Below are 23,762 nucleotides of genomic sequence, written 5' to 3'. Positions count from 1 at the left end.
GCACATAGTGGTCAAAAGCGGAATTACCGCTGTCTGTCGAACGACCTGGTCTGAACAGCGTCCGACATGACAATGCGTTTTTCATGCGGAATTTTATGCATTTTTGCAAGCTAAATAAAGAATTGTGATGTAATTTCTTGTCCAACCTCTTCATTTACATACTCCATTGAACAATAATGTTTACACACATAGATAGATATGGGATAGATAGATGATAGAGCTATAGATAGATCATCTATCTATCCCATATCGATCTATAGATTGATAGAAATATAGATATATCTATCCATAGATAGATGGATAAATTTATCTATGGATGTATCGGATATACCTATAGATAGATAATACCAAGCCCGATGATTAGTAATAAACATAATAAAATGGTACATAAAGAGTTAGAGACACACACACACACACACACACACACACACACACACACACACACACACACACACACACACACACACACACACACACAATCTGCGTTAGGCCGGGGTCACACTTGCTAGAAAGTCGCACGGGTCTCGCACCTCAATACCCGGCACTGCCGGCGGCACTCGGGATCGGAGCGTTCAGCTGCATAGAAATACATGCAGCCACACACTCTAATCCTGAGTGCTGGTGTAAGTGCCGAGTATTGACGTGCGAGTTTCTCGCAAGTGTGACCCCGGCCTTAAACGCAATATCTGTGGCTCCCGTACAATTTTCTGCCCCAGAGAGGCGATTTGTAATATTTCACCTAAAAAACTGGTGAAATATTACAATCCAGCCATGGCCGATGCTGCAATATCATCGGCCATGGCTGGAAACCCTCATGTGAGTACCCCCACCGATCGCCCCCCAAAGCCACCGATCTGTCCCGTAGTCCCCTCCGTCCTGTGCTCCGCTCCCCCGTCCTCCTGTCCGCTCCCCCCCGTGCTCCTATGCCACCCCCCTGTGCTCCGACGCCCCCCCGTGCCCCGATCTCCCCCCCCCTTATACTTACCGAGGCTCCCGGTGCCCTTCCGTCTTCTCCATGGGCGCCGCCATCTTCCAAAATGGCGGGCGCATGCACAGTGCGCCCGCCGAATCTGCCGTCCGGCAGATTCATTACAAGTACATTTTGATCGCTGTGATAGGTTCTACTGTTTAGGCACATCAGGGGCTCTCCAAATGCAACATGACGCCCGCAGACCATTCCATCAAAGTCTGCATTTCAAATGTCACTACTTCCCTTCCGAGCCCTGACGTGCGCCCAAACAGTGGTTTACCCCCACATATGGGGTACCAGCGTACTCAGGACAAACTGGGCAACAACTATTGGGTCCAATTTCTCCTGTTACCCTTGCAAAAATAAAAAATTACTTGCTAAAACATAATTTTTGAGGAAAGAACAATTATTTTTTATTTTCACGGCTCTGCGTTGTAAACTTCTGTGAAGCTCTTGGGGGTTGAACGTGCTCACCACACATCTAGATAAGTTCCTTGGAGGGTCTAGTTTCCAAAATGGGGTCACTTGTGGGGGGTTTCTACTGTTTAGGCACATCAGGGGCTCTGCAAACGTAACATGATGCCCGCAGACCATTCCATCAAAGTCTGCATTCCAAAACGTCACTACTTCCCTTCCGAGCCCCGGCATGTGCTCAAGCAGTGGTTTACCCCACATATGGGGTATCAGCGTACTCAGGAGAAACTGGACAACAACTTTTGGGGTCAAATTTCTCCTGTTACCATTGCAAAAATAAAAAATTCTGGGCTAAAAAAATATTTTTGAGGAAAGGAAACACATTTATTATTTTCATAGCTCTGCGTTATAAACTTCTGTGAAGCACTTGGGGGTTCAAAGTGCTCACCACACATCTAGATTAGTTCCTTGGGAGGTCTAGTTTCCAAAATGGGGTCATGTGTGGGAGCTCCAATGTTTAGGCACCTAGGGGCTCTTCAAACGCGACATGGTGTCCGCTAATCATTGGAGCTAATTTTCCATTCAAAAAGCCAAATGGCATGCCTTCCCTTTCCGAGCCCGGCCGTGCGCCTAAACAGTGGTTTACCCCCACATATGGGGTATCATCGTACTCAGGACAAACTGGACAACAACATTTGGGGTTCAATTTCTCCTATTACCCTTGGGGAAATAAAAAATTCTGGGCTAAAAATCATATTTGAGGAAAGAAAAATTATTTTTTATTTTCACAGCTCTGCGTTATAAACTTCTGTGAAGCACCTGGGGGTTATAAGTGCTCACTATGCATCTAGATAAGTTCCTTGGGGGGTCTAGTTTCCAAAATGGGGTCACTTGTAGGGGAGCTCCAATGTTTAGGCACACAGGGGCTCTCCAAACGCGACATGGTGTCCGCTAACGATTGGAGCTAATTTTCCATTCAAAAAGTCAAATGGCACGCCTCCCCTTCCGAGCCTTGCTGTGCACCCAAACAGTGGTTTACCCCCACATGTGAGATATCGGTGTACTCAGGAGAAATTGTCCAACAAATTTTAGGATCCATTTTATCCTGTTGCCCATGTGAAAATGAAAAAATTGAGGCTAAAATAATTTTTTTGTGGAAAAAAAAGTACTGTTTCATTTTTACGGATTAATTTGTGAAGCACCTGGGGGTTTAATGTGCTCACTATGCTTCTAGAGAAGTTCCTTTGGGGGGTCTAGTTTCCAATATGGGGTCACTTGTGGGGGAGCTCCAATGTTTAGGCACACGGGGGCTCTCCAAACGCGACATGGTGTCCGCTAAAGAGTGGAGCCAATTTTTCATTCAAAAAGTCAAATGGCGCTCCTTCCCTTCCGAGCCCTGCCGTGCGCCCAAACAGTGGTTTACCCCCACATATGAGGTATCAGCTTACTCAGGACAAATTGGATAACAACGTTCGTGGTCCAGTTTCTCCTTTTACCCTTGGGAAAATAAAAAAATTGTTGCTAAAAGATCATTTTTGTGACTACAAAGTTAAATGTTCATTTTTTACTTCCATGTTGCTTCTGCTGCTGTGAAACACCTGAATGGTTAATAAACTTCTTGAATGTGGTTTTGAGCACCTTGAGGGGTGCAGTTTTTAGAATGGTGTCACTTTTGGGTATTTTCAGCCATATAGAACCCTCAAACTAACTTCAAATGTGAGGTGGTCCCTAAAAAAAATGGTTTTGTAAATTTTGTTGTAAAAATGAGAAATCACTGGTCAAATTTTAACCCTTATAACTTCCTAGCAAAAAAAAAAATTGTTTCCAAAATTGTGCCGATGTAAAGTAGACATGTGGGAAATGTTATTTATTAACTATTTTGTGTCACATACCTCTCTGGTTTAATATAATAAAAATTCAAAATGTGAAAATTTGAAATTTTCAAAATTTTCGCCAAATTTCCGCTTTTTTCACAAATAAACTCAGAAATTATCGACCTAAATTTACCACTAACATGAAGCCCAATATGTCACGAAAAAACAATCTCAGAATCGCTAGGATCCGTTGAAGCGTTCCTGAGTTATTACCTCATAAAGGGACACTGGTCAGAATTGCAAATAAACGGCAAGGTCATTAAGGCCAAAATAGGCTGGGTCATGAAGGGGTTAAAATAGGGGGACCCCCTCCAAAAAAAAGAAAAAAAAAAAAACGTGGTGTCCCCCTATAATTAATAGCCAGAAAAGTCTATGCATACTGCTGTTGGCTGATAATAACCTAGGAAGGAGCCAAGGATATTGCTCCCCCCTGGCTACAAATCTCTAAGATTCCGGCACTTAGCCTCTCTCTTCCCACTGCCGTGTAGCAGTGGCATATGGGCTAATAGTTGGGGGTTAATGCCACCTTTGAATTGTAAGATGACATAAAGCTGGCTTAGTAATGGGGAGGTGTCAATAAGATACCTATCCATAACTAATCCTATAGTTGTGAAAGAGTTAAATAAACACACAGCCAGAATAAAGTATTTTAATGAAATAAAAGTCAACACAGTTTTGCCATCTTTATTGTTCTGCCAATCCATGAGACGCACTCGGATCTCCTGCAAAAAAAGAAAAAATAATAAACCCAACACATTCTCACTGGTCCGACGCAGTCCATTTAATAACGAGTGTCCCACGACGATCTCCTCTATAAAGCTGTCACATCAGGAGACTGAAAGTAAAGGGGCTAAATAATATTGCACGCCCCACTTTTCAGTTTTTGAATTTCCACAAAAATTTTTTTTAAAAACTGCATTTCGTTCAACTTCTCAATTATTTCACTTGTTGATTCACCACACATCTAGATAAATTCCTTAGGGGATCTACTTTCCAAAATGGTGTCACTTGTGGGGGGTTTCAATGTTTAGGCACATTAGTGGCTCTCCAAATGCAACATGGCGTCCCATCTCAATTCCAGTCAATTTTGCATTGAAAAGTTAAATGGCGTTCCTTCCCTTCTGAGCTCTGCCATGTGCCGAAACAGTGGTTTACCCCCACATCTGGGGTATCGGGTTACTCAGGACAAATTGTACAACAACTTTTGGGGTCCATTTTCTGCTGTTACCCTTGGTAAAATAAAACAAATTGGAGCTGAAGTAAGTTTTTAGTGGAAAAAAATTAAATGTTCATTTTTTTTGAAATTTTTTTTTAAACATTTCAAAAATTCCTGTGAAACACCTGAAGGGTTAATAAACTTCTTGAATGTGGTTTTGAGCACCTTGAGGGGTGTAGTTTTTAGAATGGTGTCACACTTGGTTATTTTCTATCATATAGACCCCTCAAAATGACTTCAAATGTGATGTGGTCCCTAAAAAAAAGAAAAAAAAAGTGTTGTAAAAATGAGAAATTGCTGGTCAACTTTTAACCCTTATAACTCCCTAACAAAAATTTTTGTTTACAAAATTGTGCTGATGTAAAGTAGACATGTGGGAAATGTTACTTATTAAGTATTTTGTGTGACATATCTCTGTGATTTAACCCCTTTCTGCCATTGGACGTACTATTCCGTCCATGTGGGGTGGGCCCTAATTCCCAAGGACGGAATAGTACGTCCAGCGCGATTGGCCGCGCTCACGGGGGGAGAGCGGCCGGGTGTCAGCTACCTATCGCAGCTGACATCCGTCACTATGTGTCAGGAGCGGTCACGGACCGCCCCCGGCACATTAAACCCCGGCACACCGCGATCAAACATGATCGCGGTGTGCCGGCGGTACAGGGAAGCATCGCGCAGGGAGGGGGCTCCCTGCGGGCTTCCCTGAGACCCCCGGAGCAACGCGATGTGATCGCGTTGCTGCGAGGGTCTCTTACCTCCTATCCCTGCAGGCCCCGGATCCAAAATGGCCGCGGGGCTGCATCCGGGTCCTGCAGGGATTACTTCGGGTGCAGACCAGGCTCTGGTAAGCCTGCAGCACTGGAACTCAGATCGGTGATCTGACAGAGTGCTGTGCAAACTGTCAGATCAGCGATCTGTGATGTCCCCTCCTGGGACAAAGTAAAAAAGTAAAAAAAAAAAAAAAATTCCTAAATAAAGAAAAATATATATATTATTCCCATAAATACATTTCTTTATCTAAATAAAAAAATCAAACAATAAAAGTACACATATTTAGTATCGCCGCGTCCGTAACGACCCAACCTATAAAACTATATCACTAGTTAACCCCTTCAGGGAACACCGTAAAAAAAAAAAAAGAAAAAAAAAAAAAAGAGGCAAAAAACAACGCTTTATTCTCATACCGCCAAACAAAAAGTGGAATGACACGCGATCAAAAAGACGGATATAAATAACCATGGCAATGCTGAAAACGTCATCTTGTCCCGCAAAAAACGAGCCGCCATACAGCATCAGCGAAAAAATAAAAAAGTTATAGTCCTCAGAATAAAGCGATGCCAAAATAATTATTTTTTTTATAAAATAGTTTATATCGTATAAAAGTGCCAAAACATAACAAAATGATATAAATGAGGTATCGCTGTAATTGTACTGACCCGAAAAATAAAACTGCTTTATCAATTTTACCAAACGCGTAACGGTATAAACGCCTCACCCAAAAGAAATTCATGAATAGCTGGCTTTTGGTCATTCTGCCTCACAAAAATCGGAATAAAAAGCGATCAAAAAATCTCCCGTGCCCGATTTTGTTACCAATAAAAACGTCAACTCGTCCCTCAAAAAACAAGACCTCACATGACTCTGTGGACTCAAATATGGAAAAATTATAGCTCTCAGAATGTGGTAACGCAAAAAATATTTTTTGCAATAAAAAGCGTCTTTCAGTGTGTGACGGCTGCCAATCATAAAAATCCGCTAAAAACCCCGCTATAAATCAAACCCCCCTTCATCACCCGCTTAGATAGGGAAAAAAATTTAAAAATGTATTTATTTACATTTTCCCATTAGGGTTAGGGTTAGGGCTAGGGTTAGGGTTGGGGTTATGGTTAAGGCTACGGTAAGGGTTGGGGCTAAAGTTAGGGTTAGGGTTTGGATTACATTTACGGTTGGGAATAGGGTTGGGATTAGGGTTAGGGGTGTGTCTGGGTTAGAGGTGTGGTTAGGGTTACCGTTGGGATTAGGGTTAGGGGTGTGTTTGGATTAGGGTTTCAGTTATAATTGGGGGGTTTCCACTGTTTAGGCACACCAGGGGCTCTCCAAACGCGACATGGCGTCTGATATCAATTCCAGCCAGTTCTGCGTTGAAAAAGTAAAACAGTGCTCCTTCCCTTCTGAGCTCTCCTGTGCGCCCAAACAGGGGTTTACCCCAACATATGGGGTATCAGCGTACTCGGAACACATTGGAGAACAACTTTTGGGGTCCAATTTCTCCTGTTACCCTTGGGAAAATACAAAACTGGGGGCTAAAAAAATTTTTGTGGAAAAATTTTTTTTTTTTATTTGCACGGCTCTGCGTTATAAACTGTAGTGAAACACTTGGGGGTTCAAAGTTCTCACAACACAACTAGATAAGTTCCTTGGGGGGTCTAGTTTCCAATATTGGGTCACTTGTGGGTTTTTTTTTTACTGTTTAGGTACATTAGGGGCTCTGCAAACACAATGTGACGCCTGCAGACCATTCTATCTAAGTCTGCATTCCAAATGGCGCTCCATCCCTTCCGAGCCCTCCCATGCGCCCAAACGGTGGTTCCCCCTACATATGGGGTATCAGCGTACTCAGGACAAATTGCACAACAACTTTTGGGGTCCAATTTCTTCTCTTACCCTTGGGAAAATAAAAAATTGGGGGCGAAAAATAATTTTTGTGAAAAAATATAATTTTTTATTTTTACGGTTCTGCATTATAAACTTCTGTGAAGCACTTGGTGGGTCAAAGTGCTCTCCACACCTCTAGATAAGTTCCTTAGGGGGTCTACTTTCCAAAATTGTGTCATTTGTGGGGGGTTTCAATGTTTAGACACATCAGGGCTCTCCAAACGCAACATGGCGTCCCATCTCAATTCCTGTCAATTTTGCATTGAAAAGTCAAATGGCGCTCCTTTGCTTCCGAGCTCTGTCATGCGCACAAACAGTGGTTTACCCCCACATATGGGGTATCGGCGTACTCAGGACAAATTGTACAACATCTTTTGGGGTCCATTTTCTGCTGTTACCCTTGGTAAAATAAAACAAATTGGAGCTGAAGTAAATTTTTTGTGTAAAAAAGTTAAATGTTCATTTTTATTTAAACATTCCAAAAATTCCTGTGAAACACCTGAAGGGTTAATAAACTTCTTGAATGTGGTTTTGAGCACCTTGAGGGGTGCAGTTTTTAGAATGGTGTCACACTTCGCTATTTTCTATCATATAGACCCCTCAAAATGACTTCAAATGATATGTGGTCCCTAAAAAAAAAAATGGTGTTGTAAAAATGAGAAATTGCTGGTCAAATTTTCACCCTTATAACTCCCTAACAAAAAAAAATGTTGGTTCCAAAATTGTGCTGATGTAAAGTAGACATGTGGGAAATGTTACTTATTAAGTATTTTGTGTGACGTATCACTGTGATTTTAATTGCATAATAAATCAAAGTTGGAAAATTGCGAAATTTTCAAAATTTTCGCCAAATGTCCGTTTTTTTCACGAACGCGGGTAATATCAAAGAAATTTTACCACTATCATGGAGTACAATATGTCTCGAGAAAACAGTGTGAGAATCACCAGGATCCGTTGAAGCGTTCCAGAGTTATAACCTCATAAAGGGACAGTGGTCAGAATTGTAAAAATTGGCCCGGTCATTAACGTGCAAACCACTCTCGGGGCTTAAGGGGTTAAAGTATCATTTTACTGAACTTTCTATGAGCCTACATACCCATATAGATGGCTAAGGAGGGTTGAACCTACTGACCGATTCCCTTTAACCAAACTATTCTTTAATTGACTTTTTTTTTATTGTCACCTTTGTAGGCACATTTTGGACTTAAACAGTTTCATTTTCTTTTGCTGTCTCTGATTTATCGAAAGACAATGACTCGTGACTTCAAACCTGGAGATTTAATTTTCGCCAAGATGAAGGGGTATCCTCATTGGCCTGCTAGGGTGAGTTAAGTTCTTAATTTCAAATCTGAATTTCTGCATTTCTATGAATAATTTGTGGGTTTTTTTTATTCCTTTTTATAAAAACAAAGTTGTTCACATACATAATTTAGTGTCTAAGTTTCAATACCCATGTGATCACTGCAGCAATTTGTTCATTTCATTGCAATTTTACTTCTTAGATGCTGCAGTCAATGGTGACTGCGGCCACTATGAGCTATGGAGCTAACCCTAGTCCTAGTTAGCACCTTAACACATATGGACTTGTAAGTATGGTACATCTGTGTTGTAATTTGCAAGTGTGCAGAGTTTCAGAAGCTGAGCTTTCTTGAGACGCTATAGATGATGCATATGTTACAAAGCAGAGGTCACTCACCAACAGAAGTAGCCAGAGTGAAGTTATGATCGCTGCTGTTCACTGTTCACCATTTATGTGCTGCGGTCAATATCTGACCAGTTCATGTGCATCATCTCCCATAAGCAGTTGTGAGGGTTTCTGCTGTGTTGGCATGTCAGGGACTCTTCAAATGTGACATGACTTCCACAATCTATTCAGCAAAAATTGTGCTTCAGAATTCAATTGGCGCTCCATCCCTTCCAAGCCCTGCCATGTGCCCAAATAGTTTTCCACCTCATATGGGGTAGCGGCGTACCCAGGAGAAAATGGATCCCAGAATCTATTGTCCATTTTCTTCCTATACCCCTGTGAAAAATAAAAATTTGAGGCTAAAGCAACATTTTTGCTTGAGTATTTTTTTCATTTGCACAGCTCAACATTCTAAAATTCTGTGAAACTCCTGTGGTTCAAGGTGCTCGCCACACCTTTAGAGAAGTTCCTTGAGGGGTATGCTTTTCAAAATGGGGTCACTTGCTGGGGTTTTCCACTGCCGTGCCTAAGCAAATGTGACATGGCGTCCGCTATCTGTTCCAGCCAAAATTTGTGTTCCAAAAACCTAATGGTAAAAGTTTGAAGACTGCTAAATTTTCCTTTTTTTTTTTTTGTAAAATTTTCATAAATACAGGTGCAACTCACAAAATTAAAATATCAAAAAGTTAATTTATTTCAGTTCTTCAATACAAAAAGTTAAACTCCTATATTAGATCACTGTTTGTAATGACTCTATTTCAGTTGTTTATTTCTGTTAATGTTGATTATGGCTTACCACCAATGAAAACCCAAAAGTCATTATCTCGGTAAATTAGAATACTTATAACACCAGCTTGAATAATGATTTTAACATCCAAAATGTTCTCCTACTGAAAAGTATGTTCAGTAAATGCATTCAATACTTAATTGTGGCTCCTTTTTGTATCAATTACTGCATCAAAGCGGCGTGGCATGGAGGTGATCAGTCTGTGGCACTGCTGAGGTGTTATGGAAGCTTTGATAGCAGCCTTCAGCTTGTCTGCATTGTTGGGTCTGGTGTCTCTCATCTTCCTCTTGACACTACCCCTTAACCCCTTAATCCCTTAATCCCATATGACGTACTATCCCGTCAAGGTGACCTGGGACTTAATTCTCAGTGACTGGATAGTACGTCATAGGGTTCGGCCGCGCTCACGGGGGGAGCGCGGCCGAACTCAGCCGGGTGTCAGCTGACATCCGGCACTATGTGCTAGGAGCGGTCACGGACCGCCCCCGGCACATTAACCCCCGGCAAACTGCGATCAAACATGATCGCAGTGTTCAGGCGGTATAGGGAAGCATCGCGCAGGGAGGGGACTCCCTGCGGGCTTCCCTGAGACCCTCAGAGCAACGTGATGTGATCGCGTTGCTCCGAGCGTCTCTTACCTCCCCTCTCCCTGCAGCAGGCCCGGATCCAAAATGGCCGCGGGGCTGCATCCGGGTACTGCAGGGAGGTGGCTTACCAAGCGCTGGTAAGCCTTCAGCGCTGTAAGTCAGATCGCTGATCTGACAGAGTGCTGTGCAAACGATCTGTGATGTCCCCCCCCTGGGGCAAAGTAATGACCCGACCTATAAAACTGTCCCACTAGTTAACCCCTTCAGTGAATACCGTAAAAAAAAAGCGGCACAAAACGCTTTATCATACTGCCGAACAAAAGTGGAATAACACGCGATCAAAAGGACAGATATAAATAACCATGGTACTGCTGAAAACGTCATCTTGTTCTGCAAAAAACGAGCCGCCTTACAGCATCATCAGCGAAAAAATAAAAGTTATAGTCCTCAGAATATAGCGATACCAAAATAATAATTTTTTCTATAAATTAGTTTTTATCGTATAAAAGCGCCAAAACATAAAAAAATTGTATAAATGAGGTATCGCTGTAATTGTACTGACCCAAAGAATAAAACGGCTTTATTAATTTTACCAAACGTGGAACGGTATAAACGCCCCCCAAAAGAAATTCATGAATAGCTGGTTTTTGGTCATTCTGCCTCACAAAGATCGGAATAAAAAGCGATCAAAAAATGTCACGTGCCCGAAAATGATACCAATAAAAACGTCAACTCGTCCCTCAAAAAACAAGACCTCACATGACTCTGTGGACCAAAATATGGAAAAATTATAGGTCTCAAAATGTGGAGACGCAAAAACTTTTTTGCTATAAAAAGTATCTTAGTGTGTGTGACAGCTGCCAATCACAAAAATTCGCTATAAAAACCCGCTATAAAAGTAAATCAAACCCCCCTTCATCACCCCCTTAGTTAGGGAAAAATAATACAATTAAAAAAATGTATTTTATTTCCATTTTCCCGCTAGGGCTAGGGTTAGGGCTAAAGTTAGGGTTAGGGTTGGGCTAAAGTTAGGGTTAGGGTTGGGGCTAAAGATAGGGTTAGGGTTTGGATTACATTTACGGTTGGGATTAGAGTTAGGGGTGTGTCAGGGTTAGGGGCGTGTTTGGATTAGGGTTTCAGTTAGAATTGGGGAGTTTCCACTGTTTAGGCACATCAGGGGCTCTCCAAACGCGACATGGCGTCCGATCTCAATTCCAGCCAATTCTGCGTTGAAAAAGTAACAGTGCTCCTTCCCTTCCGAGCTCTCCCATGCGCCCAAACAGGGGTTTACTCCAACATATGGGGTATCAGCGTACTCGGGACAAATTGGACAACTTTAGGGGTCCAAGTTCTCTTGTTACCCTTGGGAAAATAAAAATTTGGGGGGCTGAAAATCATTTTTGTGGGAAAAATAATATATATTTTTTTTATTTTCACAGCTCTGCGTTGTAAACTGTAGTGAAACACTTGGGGGTTCAAAGTTCTCACAACACATCTAGATAAGTTCCTTGGGAGGTCTAGTTTCCAATATGGGGTCACTTGTGGGGGTCTCTACTGTTTGGGTACATCAGGGGCTCTGCAAATGCAACGTGACGCCTGCAGACCAATCCATCTAAGTCTGCATTCCAAAAGGCGCTCCTTCCCTTCCGAGCTCTGCCATGCGCCCAAACGGTGGTTCCCCCCCCACATATGGGGTATCAGCGTACTCAGGACAAATTGGACAACAACTTTTGGGGTCTAATTTATCTTGTTACCCTTGTGAAAATACAAAACTGGGGGCTAAAATATCATTTTTGTGAAAAAAAAAAAAAAAAATTATTTTCACTGCTCTGCGTTATAAACTTGTAGTTAAACACTTGGGGGTTCAAAGCTCTCAAAACATATCTAGATAAGTTCCCTGGGGGGTCTAGTTTCCAAAATGGTGTCACTTTTGTTTTTTTTTTTTAATGTTTAGGCACATCAGGGGCTCTCCAAACGCGACATGGTGTCCCATCTCAATTCCAGTCAAATATTGCATTGAAAAGTCAAACGGCGCTCATTCCCTTCCGGGCTCTGCCATGCACCCAAACAGTGGTTTACACCCACATATGGGGTATCAGCGTACTCAGGACAAATTGTACAACAACTTTTGGCGTCCATTTTCTCCTGTTACACTTGGTAAAATAAAACAAATTGGAGCTGAAATAAATTTTGTGTGAAAAAAAGTTAAATGTTCATTTTTATTTAAACATTCCAAAAATTCCTGTGTAACACCTGAAGGGTTAATAAACTTCTTGAATGTGGTTTTGAGCACCTTGAGGGGTGCAGTTTTTAGAATGGTGTCACACTTCGCTATTTTCTATCATATAGACCCCTCAAAATGACTTCAAATGAGATGTGGTCCCTAAAAAAAATAAAAAAAAAATGGTGGTGTAAAAATGAGAAATTGCTGGTCAACTTTTAACCCTTATAACTCCCTAACAAAAAAAAATTTTGGTTCCAAAATTGTGCTGATGTAAAGTAGACATGTGGGAAATGTTACTTATTAAGTATTTTGTGTGACATTTTCAAAATTTTCGCCAAATTTTCATTTTTTTTCACAAAGAAACACAAGTTATATCGAAGAAATTTTACCACTATCATGAAGTACAATATCTCACGAGAAAACAATGGCAGAATCGCCAAGATCCGTTGAAGCGTTCCAGAGTTATAACCTCATAAAGGGACAGTGGTCAGAATTGTAAAAATTGGCCCGGTCATTATTGTGCAAACCACCCTCAGGGCTTAACGGGTTAAATTCTCTGTAGGGTTAAGGTCAGGCAAGTTTGCTACAGTAATACTGTTGCTTTTAAACTAGGTATTTGTACTTTTGGCAGTGTGGATAGGTGCCAAGTCCTGCTGGAGAATGAAATTCCCATCTCCAAAAAACTTGTCAGCAGAGGGAACCATGAAGTGCTCTAAAATTTCCTGGTTGACGGCTGCACTGACTTTGGTCTTGATAAAACACAGTGGACCTACACTAGCAGATGACATGGCTCCTGAAACCATCATTGATTGTGGATACTTCACACTAGACCTTGGAAATCAAGGTCCCAGAGTCTGGAGAAACAAACAATCCAAGCTGCTTGAGGTCTAGTGTGAAGTTTCCACAATAAGTGATGGTTTGGGGAGCCATGTCATCTGCTGGTGTAGGTCCACTGTGTTTTATCAAGACCAAAGTCAGCGCAGCCGTCTACCAGGACATTTTAGAGCACTTCATGCTTCCCTCTGCTGACAAGCTTTTTGGAGAGGGAAATTTAACTCTCCAGCAGGACTTGGCACCTGTCCACACTGCCAAAAGTACCAATACCTGGTTTAAAAACAACAGTTGGGCCAGCAAACTCGCCTGACCTCAACCCCATAGAGAATCTATGGGGTATTGTCAAGAGGAAGATGAGACACCAGACACAACAATGGAGACGAGCTGAAGGCTGCTATCAAAGCAACCTGGGCTTCCATAACACCTCAGCAGTGCCACAGGCTGATCGCCTCCATGCCACGCCGCTTTGATGCAGTAAGTGATGTAAATGGAGCCCCAACCAAGTATTGAGTGCATTTGCTGAACATACATTTCAGTGGGCGAACATTTCGGATGTTAAAATCATTTTTTCAAGCTGGTGTTATAAAGTAATCTAAATTTACTGATATGACTTTTGCGTTTTCATTGGCTCTAAGCCATAATCATCAACATTAACAGAAATAAACACTTGAAATAGATCACTCTGTTTTTATTGACTCTATATAATGAGTTTCACTTTTTGTATTGAAGAACTTAAATAAATTTAACTTTTTGATGATATTCTAATTTTGTGAGATGCACCTGTAAATGCAAATCATATCGATCAAAATTTACCACTAGCATTAAGTAAAATGTCACTAAAAACAACAAGAGTAACTGGAATATGTTGAAGCGCCGCAGAGTTATTACCACCTTAAAGTGACACTGGTCAGAATTGTAAAATTTCGCCTTGTCAGGAAGGTTGAAAACAGGCTTGTGGGTTTAGGGTTTATAATATCTTCAGTATTGTGTAAAGATTCCTGATTAACCCAGGAAGAAATACTAATTTTTGTATCCTTTTTCATTTGTTATCCTATATCTACAGGTGGATGAACTTCCTGATGGTGCTGTAAAACCTTCCACAAATAAAATGCCCATTTTCTTTTTTGGCACCCATGAAACGTGAGTTCCTAATTGTTTGTTTAATTTAGAAAGGTTGTATAAAGTAATTTATAAAATCACTCTTTGCTTTCTGTTAAAGCTGAGATGGCCAGTGACTGCTTGAGCAGATCTTCAATAGTAGTGACAACCAGATATAAATCTTTGAGATGTGCTAGAGGAATAAGTCATAGGACATGGTTGTTAAGGTTGAAATAATATAAAGGTATTTTGAGTTTTACCTATAATCCTAAAGTGGTGTGTAAGGAATGGGCAAAAAACACCTGAAGTAGATGTCCTGTATTCGTGAATAATTGATTCCCAACTCCAAATTTGGCAGTCAGACTAGTTCCCTGGATCAATGTCCCATCTTCAGAAATCTAGTACTTATAACATGTACTAGTTCAAAAGAAAAAGTATAGTGAATCAACTATTACAATTTGGCAAGAGGGTTCCACAGTCTCTTTGCGCCTACAGCAAACAATTGCTGTCTGTGATGATGATTAAACTTTATTTCCTCTAGATCAGGGGTGCACAGCATTTTTTCGATTCAACGGCCACAATGCCATACTGAACCAATTCCAAGGGCAGCAAATATTGTCTTTAACGGGGTAGTTACATGAATACATCACCAAAACCACCATTACCATCATTGTTGTGGGCCTAGGTGTGACAGATTCTGTACTGTCCATTCATGTATTAATGCATTAATACATCGCCGAAACCAAATATTGAGTATTTCAGATTTTGAGAGTTTCTGCTCCAAATAAAATCAGTGTGAACACACACGAACTTAAACTGCGATACTTGGATCAGAAACTTGCTGAATCATCCTCATAACCTTAAATCTCTAGGTTTTAACATAGCCATGAAACGCGTTATGGATTGCTACATGTGTGCAAGATCAGAACCACTGTCAGCACATGAATGCGGCTTCAGAACCACCGACAGCAATGCTCCGCCACAGTGCCCCTCTTAAAAAAAAAAAAAAAAAAAAAAAAAAAAAAAAAAAAAAAAACCCTTCCTCCCCAGCCTTTCATCTAAAATAACATTTCATTTTCAGCTCCTCCATAGAGTGCTTACCGGTACCTGAAATCTCATCTGCCTGTGTGGCCTAGATACCTACAGCAGTGTGATGACAACAGTAGCATGCTAACCTAATCGCAATGCTGCACGTCGTGGCGGGGGCTGATGAGTGTTTTCTCTGCCCCGATCCTGATGCCACTGTTTAAATGTATTCGCGTCTGAAAGACGTGAATACATTTGAATATGGGAAGATGGAGCCATTGCATCCAAGACAGTGGGCTGTATGTTGTGCGGCTTGCTCTAGATGAAGTGGATGGCCCGCCCTGTCACTGTTGGGTGCCAAATTCCTGTACTGTCCATTCATGTTCAGTAGTGTTCAAAATAATAGCAGTTCAATATGACTAACCAGATTAATCAGTGTTTTTGGTATAAATTATATTACCACATGTCAAACAATTCGGTGCGGTAGATTCTAAGAAAACCAACAGACTCCGCATTCGTGACCTGCATGTTTTTTAAGTCTGTATTAGAATAATTAATTGAAAGGGGGTGTGTTCAAAATAATAGCAGTGTGGAGTTCAATCACTCTGTGAAGAAACAGGTGTGAATCAGGTGGCCCTTATTTAAGGGTGAAGCCAGGACATGTTGTGCATGCATTTCTCCTTGAAAGCCTGAGAAATATGGATCGTTTGAGACATTGTTTAGAAGAACAGCGTACCTTGATTAAAAGTTGATTGGAGAGGGTAAAACTTATAAAGAAGTGCAGACAATGATGGGCTGTTCAGCTAAAATTTTCTTCAATGCTTTAAAATAGAAAGCCAAACCAGAGAAACGAGGACGAAAACTGAAGACTACCATTCGAATCGATAGAAGAATAGCCAGAATGGCAAAGGCTCAGCCAATGATCAGCTCCAGGATAATCAGAGACTCTCAAGACAAATGCAAATGCTGCTATAAGACGCTCTTTTTTTCCTCCAAAAATGTGGAAGAAAATAGGGGGTGCATCTTATAATCCGGATGTACCAGCTCTGGCTGTGGTGGGGAGGCGAGGGAGTGGTATCGGCTGCTGCGGCTAACTCCTGTGCCTGCTGCTAAAGAGAAATGAATATTCACTCCATTCCACGCCCATGGGCGTAGAGGGTAATGAATATTAATTTCTCTTTAATAGCGTCCTGGTATGATTTTTTTTTTCCCATCCCCCCCCCCCCCCGGTATGAATGTACACCACCCTGGTATGCATGGCCACATCAGAAAACATTAAAAAAAAGCAAACCATTACACTTAACTTCCCGGTGTTCCCTCGCATCATCCTGCTCCGGTGCCAGCAGCTGCTTTATGCTTGCAAGCAGCTCATGGCAGGGACGTCATGAGCTTCTTGCAAGCCGAAGGTCATCTGCTGGAATACGCACAGCTCTGTGTCCCAGGACTGTGTGTGCCGAGAGCAGTGAGTATTCATTGCTCTTTAATTGCGGGTATAGTGTCAGCCGTCAGCTTCCTAAGGCTGCCGGTGGTCACGTGTGCCGCTACTAAAGGGAATGAATATTCACCGCATTCCACATCCATGACCATCGGCAGCTGCAGGACGGCTCCGGCTGACACTCCACGCGCTATTGAAGAGCAATAAATACTCACTGCTCTCAGCGCGCACGTTCCCGGGGTGCAGAGCTGTGAATATCAGGCAGCTGCCCTTTGGCTTGCAAGCAGCGCATGACTTCCCTGCCGTGTGCTGCTTACAAGCATGGCACTGGATCAGGATGCTGCGAGGGAGCTCCGGGAAGGTAAGTGTAATGTTTTTTTTTTGTTTTTTTTTCTTTTCCCTGATGGGGCCATGCATACCAGGACCGGGATTGGGGCCAATCATACCAGCTTAGGGATGGGGCCATGCATACTAGGATGAGATGGGGGGGGCCTGCATACCAAGATAGGGATGAGTGGGACCATTCCTACCAGGATAGAAATAAGGGGGATATGCATACCAGGCTAGGGATGAGGGCCATGCTTATCAGGATATGGATAAAGGGGGGTATGCACACCAGAATAGGGATGAGGGGGCCATGTGTATCAGGATGGGGATAAGGGGACCATATACACCAGGATAGGGGCAATAAGTACGGTCTTGACCACATTTTTTGCTTCAAATTTTTTTTCCTAATTCCTTCTAAACCATAGGAGCGTCTTATGGTCCGGTGCGTCTTATAGTCCGAAAAATATGATAGATAAAAATGTATACATTTCTCTTTGTTTTGAATTGGAAAACAGTGTGCAATGTTCCCAATGTATGGAAATAAAAACTAGTATAAAGATTTTGTAATTAGCTCATGTTCTGCTATTATTTTGAACACTACTGTATTTGAACATTGTAGTAAAATTACCCTTAAACCTTTTTGTTTTTCCAAACAGAATAGCCCTTAATTTAATCTGTTTTGGTCCTGCAGTTCACCCTTTCTCTAGTCCCTTTGCGCTTATGGATTTAACTGGAGCTGACTTGGATACTGGCAATAAAAAGCGATCAAACCGTCTATGAAAATGGTAAAATGTCGAGTCGCAGTAAATTAGATTTCACACAGCTATACTGACAGAAAAATAAATTAAAGGTCTCAGAAAATGGCGATGACAAACAATTTTTTTTTTTTTTTTTTTTACAAAGTTGTACATTTATTTTATTTAAAAAAAAAAAAAAAAAAAAAAAACACTTTGTTATTGCTCGGAGATATAGTTTTCATCGCCTCAGTTTCATGATTTAAGGCTTCCAGATACGCTGCATACATGTGAGGAATGCCTGTTTGTTAGGGAATTCCCACATGTATTCAGCGTATCTGGAAGCCGTAAATCATGCAACTGAGGCGATGAAAACTATATCTCCGAGCAATAACAAATACTCGGAGGTCACCTGAGCAACGAGTATACTCGCTCATCACTAGTTATCGCCAATCAGAACCACCGCGTCGGTTTTTCCCACGCTGTCACAGATGACAGCTTGGGAATCTATATAGGAAGTACGGTACATGAAAACACAAACAAAAACATCAAATCCGCAAACCTTTTTATACCTGCGTTTTTGCCGTGGATTTGACTGACTCAGTTGAAGTCAATGGGTGAGAAATACCGCAGAAACGCCCAAAGAATTGACATGCTGCAGAAAAAAACGCTCTGCAAATACTGAAAGGAAATTTACTGATCATGGGCACAACACTTCAGGATTGTCATTAAATTAGCTTGCATAAGGATTCCAAAGCGATTTTGGCCCATTTCTGCGCTGTGTGCACACAGACTTAGGGTATATTCACATGTTAAAGGGGTTGTCCACTACTTTCAATTAACCCCCCAATGTACCCCCCCCCCGGGCCCCTAATGAATTGTGCCATTACCTTCTGTTGACGTTTTCGCCTGTGAGCGGCGCTATTCCTCCTGCTGAGTCTGGGTCACATGACCCCCAGACTGCAGCCGCCGCTCATTTCCGCCGACGTCACGTCAATTTCCAGGCTCTGAAAATTGACGTGACGTCAGCAGCAGGCGTGACCAGCCCCCACAGTCAGCAGTCACTCAGCAAGAGTGACTGGGCTGTGGGCGGTGCTGGGGGCTGCCTGCAGGGCTGTGCTGGGGGCGGGCGGGGCTGTGTGTGCTCACTGCTCAGTGCTGGGATCATGATGTGTGGCTGGGCTGTGCTTCGGTCGCCGGGGGTCTGCCTGTGCTTGTGCCCGCCGGCGCTGGTGTTTCTGCCCGCCGGTGCATGTGCCCGCCGGTGCTTCTGCCCGCCGGCGCTGTGCGTGTGTGTGCCGGCGCTGTGCGTGTGTGCCGGCGCTGTGTGTGCCGACGCTGTGCGTGTGTGCCGGCGCTGTGCGTGTGTGTGCCAGCGCTGTGCGTGTGTGCCGGCGCTGTGCGTGTGTGCCGGCGCTGTGCGTGTGTGCCGACGCTGTGCGTGTGTGCCGGCGCTGTGTGTGCCGGCGCTGTGCGTGTGTGTGCCGGCGCTGTGCGTGTGTGTGCCGACGCTGTGCGTGTGTGCGCCGACGCTGTGTGCCGGCGCTGTGCGTGTGTCGGCGCTGTGCACTGTGTGTGCCGGCGCTGTGCACTGTGTGTGCCGACGCTGTGCACTGTGTGTGCCGACGCTGTGCACTGTGTGTGCCGACGCTGTGCGTGTGTGTGCCGACGCTGTGCGTGTGTGTGCAGGCGCTGTGCGTGTGTGTGTGCATGCCGACGCTGTGCGTGTGTGTGCAGGCATCGTCCGATGGGACTACAAGTCCCATCGGGCTCTGCCTGCTACACTGACAGTGAGTGACACATTAGTCAATGATGGGACAGTAGTAGTCCCATCATCCGGCTAATGTGTTGAATGTAAAAAAAAAAAAATACATACATACATACATACATACATACATACATACATACATACATACATACATACATACAACACACCATGCGACGACATGCAACAACATGCACCATGCGCCGACATGCACCATACGACGACATGCAACAACATGCACCATGCGCCGACATGCACCATGCGACGACATGCAACAACATGCACCATGCGGCGACATGCACCATGCGACTACATGCACCATGCGACTACATGCACCATGCGACTACATGCACCATGCGACTACATGCACCATGCGACTACATGCACCATGCGACTACATGCACCATGCGACAACATGCGACAACATGCACCATGAGGCAACATGCACCATGCGCCGACATGCACCATGAGACGACATGCAACAACATGCACCATGCGGCGACATGCACCATGCGACGACATGCACCATGCGACTACATGCACCATGCGACTACATGCACCATGCGACTACATGCACCATGCGACTACATGCACCATGCGACTACATGCACCATGCGACAACATGCGACAACATGCACCATGAGGCAACATGCACCATGCGCCGACATGCACCATGAGACGACATGCAACAACATGCACCATGCGGCGACATGCACCATGCGACGGCATGCACCATGCGACAACATGCAACAACATGCACCATGCGACGACATGCACCATGCAACTACATGTGACATACAGTACATACATACATACTACAGACATACAGTACATATAACATAGAGTACATACTCACCATCACTTGTCACTTTGTTCCCCGAAGCCATTGTCACCTGTAAAAAATATTAAAATAATAAACAAAGAAAATATACTCCCTGTCCGCAGAAATCCAATTAAAACGAGTGTCCCACGACGATCTCCCGTGGAGAGCAGGAGCATCAGTTGATGCGACCACTCTCCAGGGGCTCCAGGAACACAATGATGGAAGGTATCCTTCCATCATGTATTCCTCACAAGGTATTCCTACGCCCCTGTGAGAAAATAGTCCCTAGTCTCACTATTGGCATTGCTGGGTGAGATATTTTCCCACGCAGCAATTGCCATAAAGTGAGACCAGTGAACTAGAGTAACCTCAGTGATGCACTGCTGGAGCCATTGTCTCCTGTCAGTGTGTCACTGAGGGTCCTATAGAGCAGTGACATCACCCAATGTCACTGTTCTATAGGGGAGATCGTCGTGGGACACTCGTTATTAATTGGACTACGGCGGAAAGGTAGTATACGGTTTATTATTTTACTTTTTTTTGCAGGCGCTGAAGTATGGTAAGTATGGTTAAATGAAGAATATTACAATACTTTTTTCAAAATGTGTGTGTTTTATTAACCCTTTCTTACTATTGGATTAATAACGGATAGGCGTCTTATTGACGCCTCTCCGTTATTAACCCGGCTTAATGTCACCTTACAATAGCAAGGTGACATTAACCCTTCATTACCCCATATCCCACCGCTACACGGGAGTGGGAAGAGAGGGGCTTAGGCTGGTTTCACACTTGCGTTTTTATCTGCATGCGTTTTTAAAAAAACCGCATGTGTGAAAAAACGCATGTAAACGTGGTAAAACGCTGCGTTTTTTAGACGCATGCGTTTTTGCATGTAGAAAAAAACGCGGCGTTTTGCCGCGTTTACATGGGTTTTTTCATGCGTTTGCGTTTTTAAAATGCATGCTGAGAAGTGTGTGACAGCTGCCAATCATCAAAATCCACAAGAAAACCCACTATAAATAGAAATAGCTAGGGGTAGGGTTAGGGCCTAACCCTAACCCTAAACGTGACAGAAATACGTGGCACTGAAATACGTGGCACTGAAATACGTGGCACTTGCATACGTGGCACTGAAATACGTGGCACTGAAATACGTGGCACTTACATACGTGGCACTTACATACGTGGCACTTACATACGTGGCACTTACATACGTGGCACTTACATACGTGGCACTTACATACGTGGCACTTACATACGTGGCACTTACATACGTGGCACTTATATACGTGGCACTTACATACGTGGCACTTACATACGTGGCACTTACATACGTGGCACTTACATACGTGGCACTTACATACGTGGCACTTACATACGTGGCACTTACATACGTGGCACTTACATACGTGGCACTTACATACGTGGCACTTACATACGTGGCACTTACATACGTGGCACTTACATACGTGGCACTTACATACGTGGCACTTACATACGTGGCACTTATATACGTGGCACGTGGCACTTACATACGTGACACTTACATACGTGACACTTACATACGTGGCACTTACATACGTGGCACTTACATACGTGGCACTGAAATATCGTGGCACTGAAATATCGTGGCACTGAAATATCGTGGCACTATGTCATAAAATGTTCATTAAACGGTTAGGGGTGAGGTTAGGGGTAGGGTTAGGGTTTGGATCCCTTTATCACCCTGATGGTGGTGGGTGGTTTTTCAGTGTTTTTTCTGTTTTTTTTTCTATAAAAACGCATGCGTTTTTAACGCAAACAAACGCGCGCGTTCAAAAACGCATGCGTTGCCGAAAACGCGTCAAAACGCATGCGAAAAAACGCATGCGTTTTTAATGTTAAGTATAGGAAAAAAAACGCATGCATTTTTTAGCGCTAAAACGCAGCGTCCAAAAACGCAAGTGTGAAACCAGCCTCAGTGCCGGAATTGGCGCATCTAAGGCTACGTTCACATTTGCGTTGTGCGCCGCAGCGTCGGAGACGCAATGCACAACGCAAACAAAAACGCAACAAAACGCACGCTAAAACGCTGCGTTTTGCGACGCATGCGTCCTTTTTGGCCGAAAGTTGGACGCAAAAAAAATGCAACTTGCTGCGTCCTCTGCGCCCAACGCTTGCGGCCAAAAAAACCCATGCGTCGCAAAACGCAGCACAATGCATGTCCATGCGCCCCCATGTTAAATATAGGGGCGCATGACGCATGCGGCGACGCTGCGGCGCCGAACGCTAATGTGAACGTAGACTTACAGATGCGCCATTTCTGGGGTGGCTGCGGACTGGTATTTGTAGCCGGGGGGGGGGGGGGACCAATATCCATGGCCCCTCTCTAGGCTATGAATATCAGCCCGCAGCTGTCTGCGTAGCCTTTCTGGCTATAAAATATAGGGGGACCCCACGTCATTTTTTTTGGGGGGGTCCCTCTATTTTAATAGCCGGTAAAGGCTACGCAGACAGCTGCGGGCTGATATTCATAGCAGGCTACAAATATTGGCCCCCGGCCGTCGGCTTTCCCCCTCTGGCGCAGAAAATTGCGCGGGAGCCCACGCCGTTTTTTTCAGTTTTTTATTAAATTAAACGCTCATTAAGCCCTGTTTCACACTTGCGTCGGCACGGGTCCATCGCTATGCGTTGGGCCGACGTACCGACGCACGTTGTGAAGTTTGTGCACGTCGTGGGCAGCGGATGCAGTTTTTCAACGCATCCGCTGCCCATTCTGAAGTCCGGGGAGGAGGGGGCGGAGTTTTGGCCGCGTATGCGCGGTAGAAAATGGCAGACGTGACGGATGTGCCAACGGTCCGCCAAAACACGACGCATCCGTTGCACGATGGACGCGACGTGTGGCCATCCGTCGCGATCCTTCACTAATACACGTCTATGGGTAAAAAACGCATCCTGCGAGCACATTTGCAGGATCCGTTTTTTTCCCAAAAAGACGGATTGCGAAAAACGCAAGTGTGAAAGTAGCCTTATAGAAACATCGGCCTTTCTATTATATATCTATGGATATATTTATCTATAGATATATCTATAGATACATAGATGTATCTATCCATATATTTGGGTGCTTTCACACATCAGGTTTTTGCCGTGAGGCACAATCCGGCGAGTTTTGAAAAAAACTGATCCATTTTTTTCCGACGGATCCGTCTTTTTCTCATAGAGTTTCATCCGTTTTTTGCCGGATCCGTCAAAAAAGCTGTTTCCACCGGATGGAAAACACATACAGAGGAACGTTTTTTCTGTCCGGCGAAAAAACGCACAGCG

At 43.6% G+C, this 23,762-nt stretch overlaps 1 protein-coding gene across 9 annotated transcripts in view; it reads left to right on the top strand.

Annotated features, from left to right (window-relative positions):
* Positions 1-23,762, top strand: part of PSIP1 (PC4 and SRSF1 interacting protein 1) — a 243,462-nt gene that overhangs the window by 53,469 nt on the left and 166,231 nt on the right. For all 9 annotated transcript variants that reach the window (XM_077249249.1, XM_077249254.1, XM_077249248.1 and 6 more), the window contains exons 2-3: positions 8,321-8,452; positions 14,312-14,388. In XM_077249249.1, coding sequence (XP_077105364.1) covers positions 8,381-8,452; positions 14,312-14,388 — 149 coding nt within the window. In that variant the 5' untranslated portion in view covers positions 8,321-8,380. The remainder of the gene's footprint in view (positions 1-8,320; positions 8,453-14,311; positions 14,389-23,762) is intronic.

Source organism: Ranitomeya variabilis, chromosome 1 (assembly GCF_051348905.1).
Source record: "Ranitomeya variabilis isolate aRanVar5 chromosome 1, aRanVar5.hap1, whole genome shotgun sequence".
In the NCBI taxonomy this organism is placed as follows: domain Eukaryota; kingdom Metazoa; phylum Chordata; class Amphibia; order Anura; family Dendrobatidae; genus Ranitomeya; species Ranitomeya variabilis.
The sequence above is the reverse complement of the archived record's forward strand: the minus strand, read 5'-3'. Positions and strand labels throughout refer to the sequence as shown.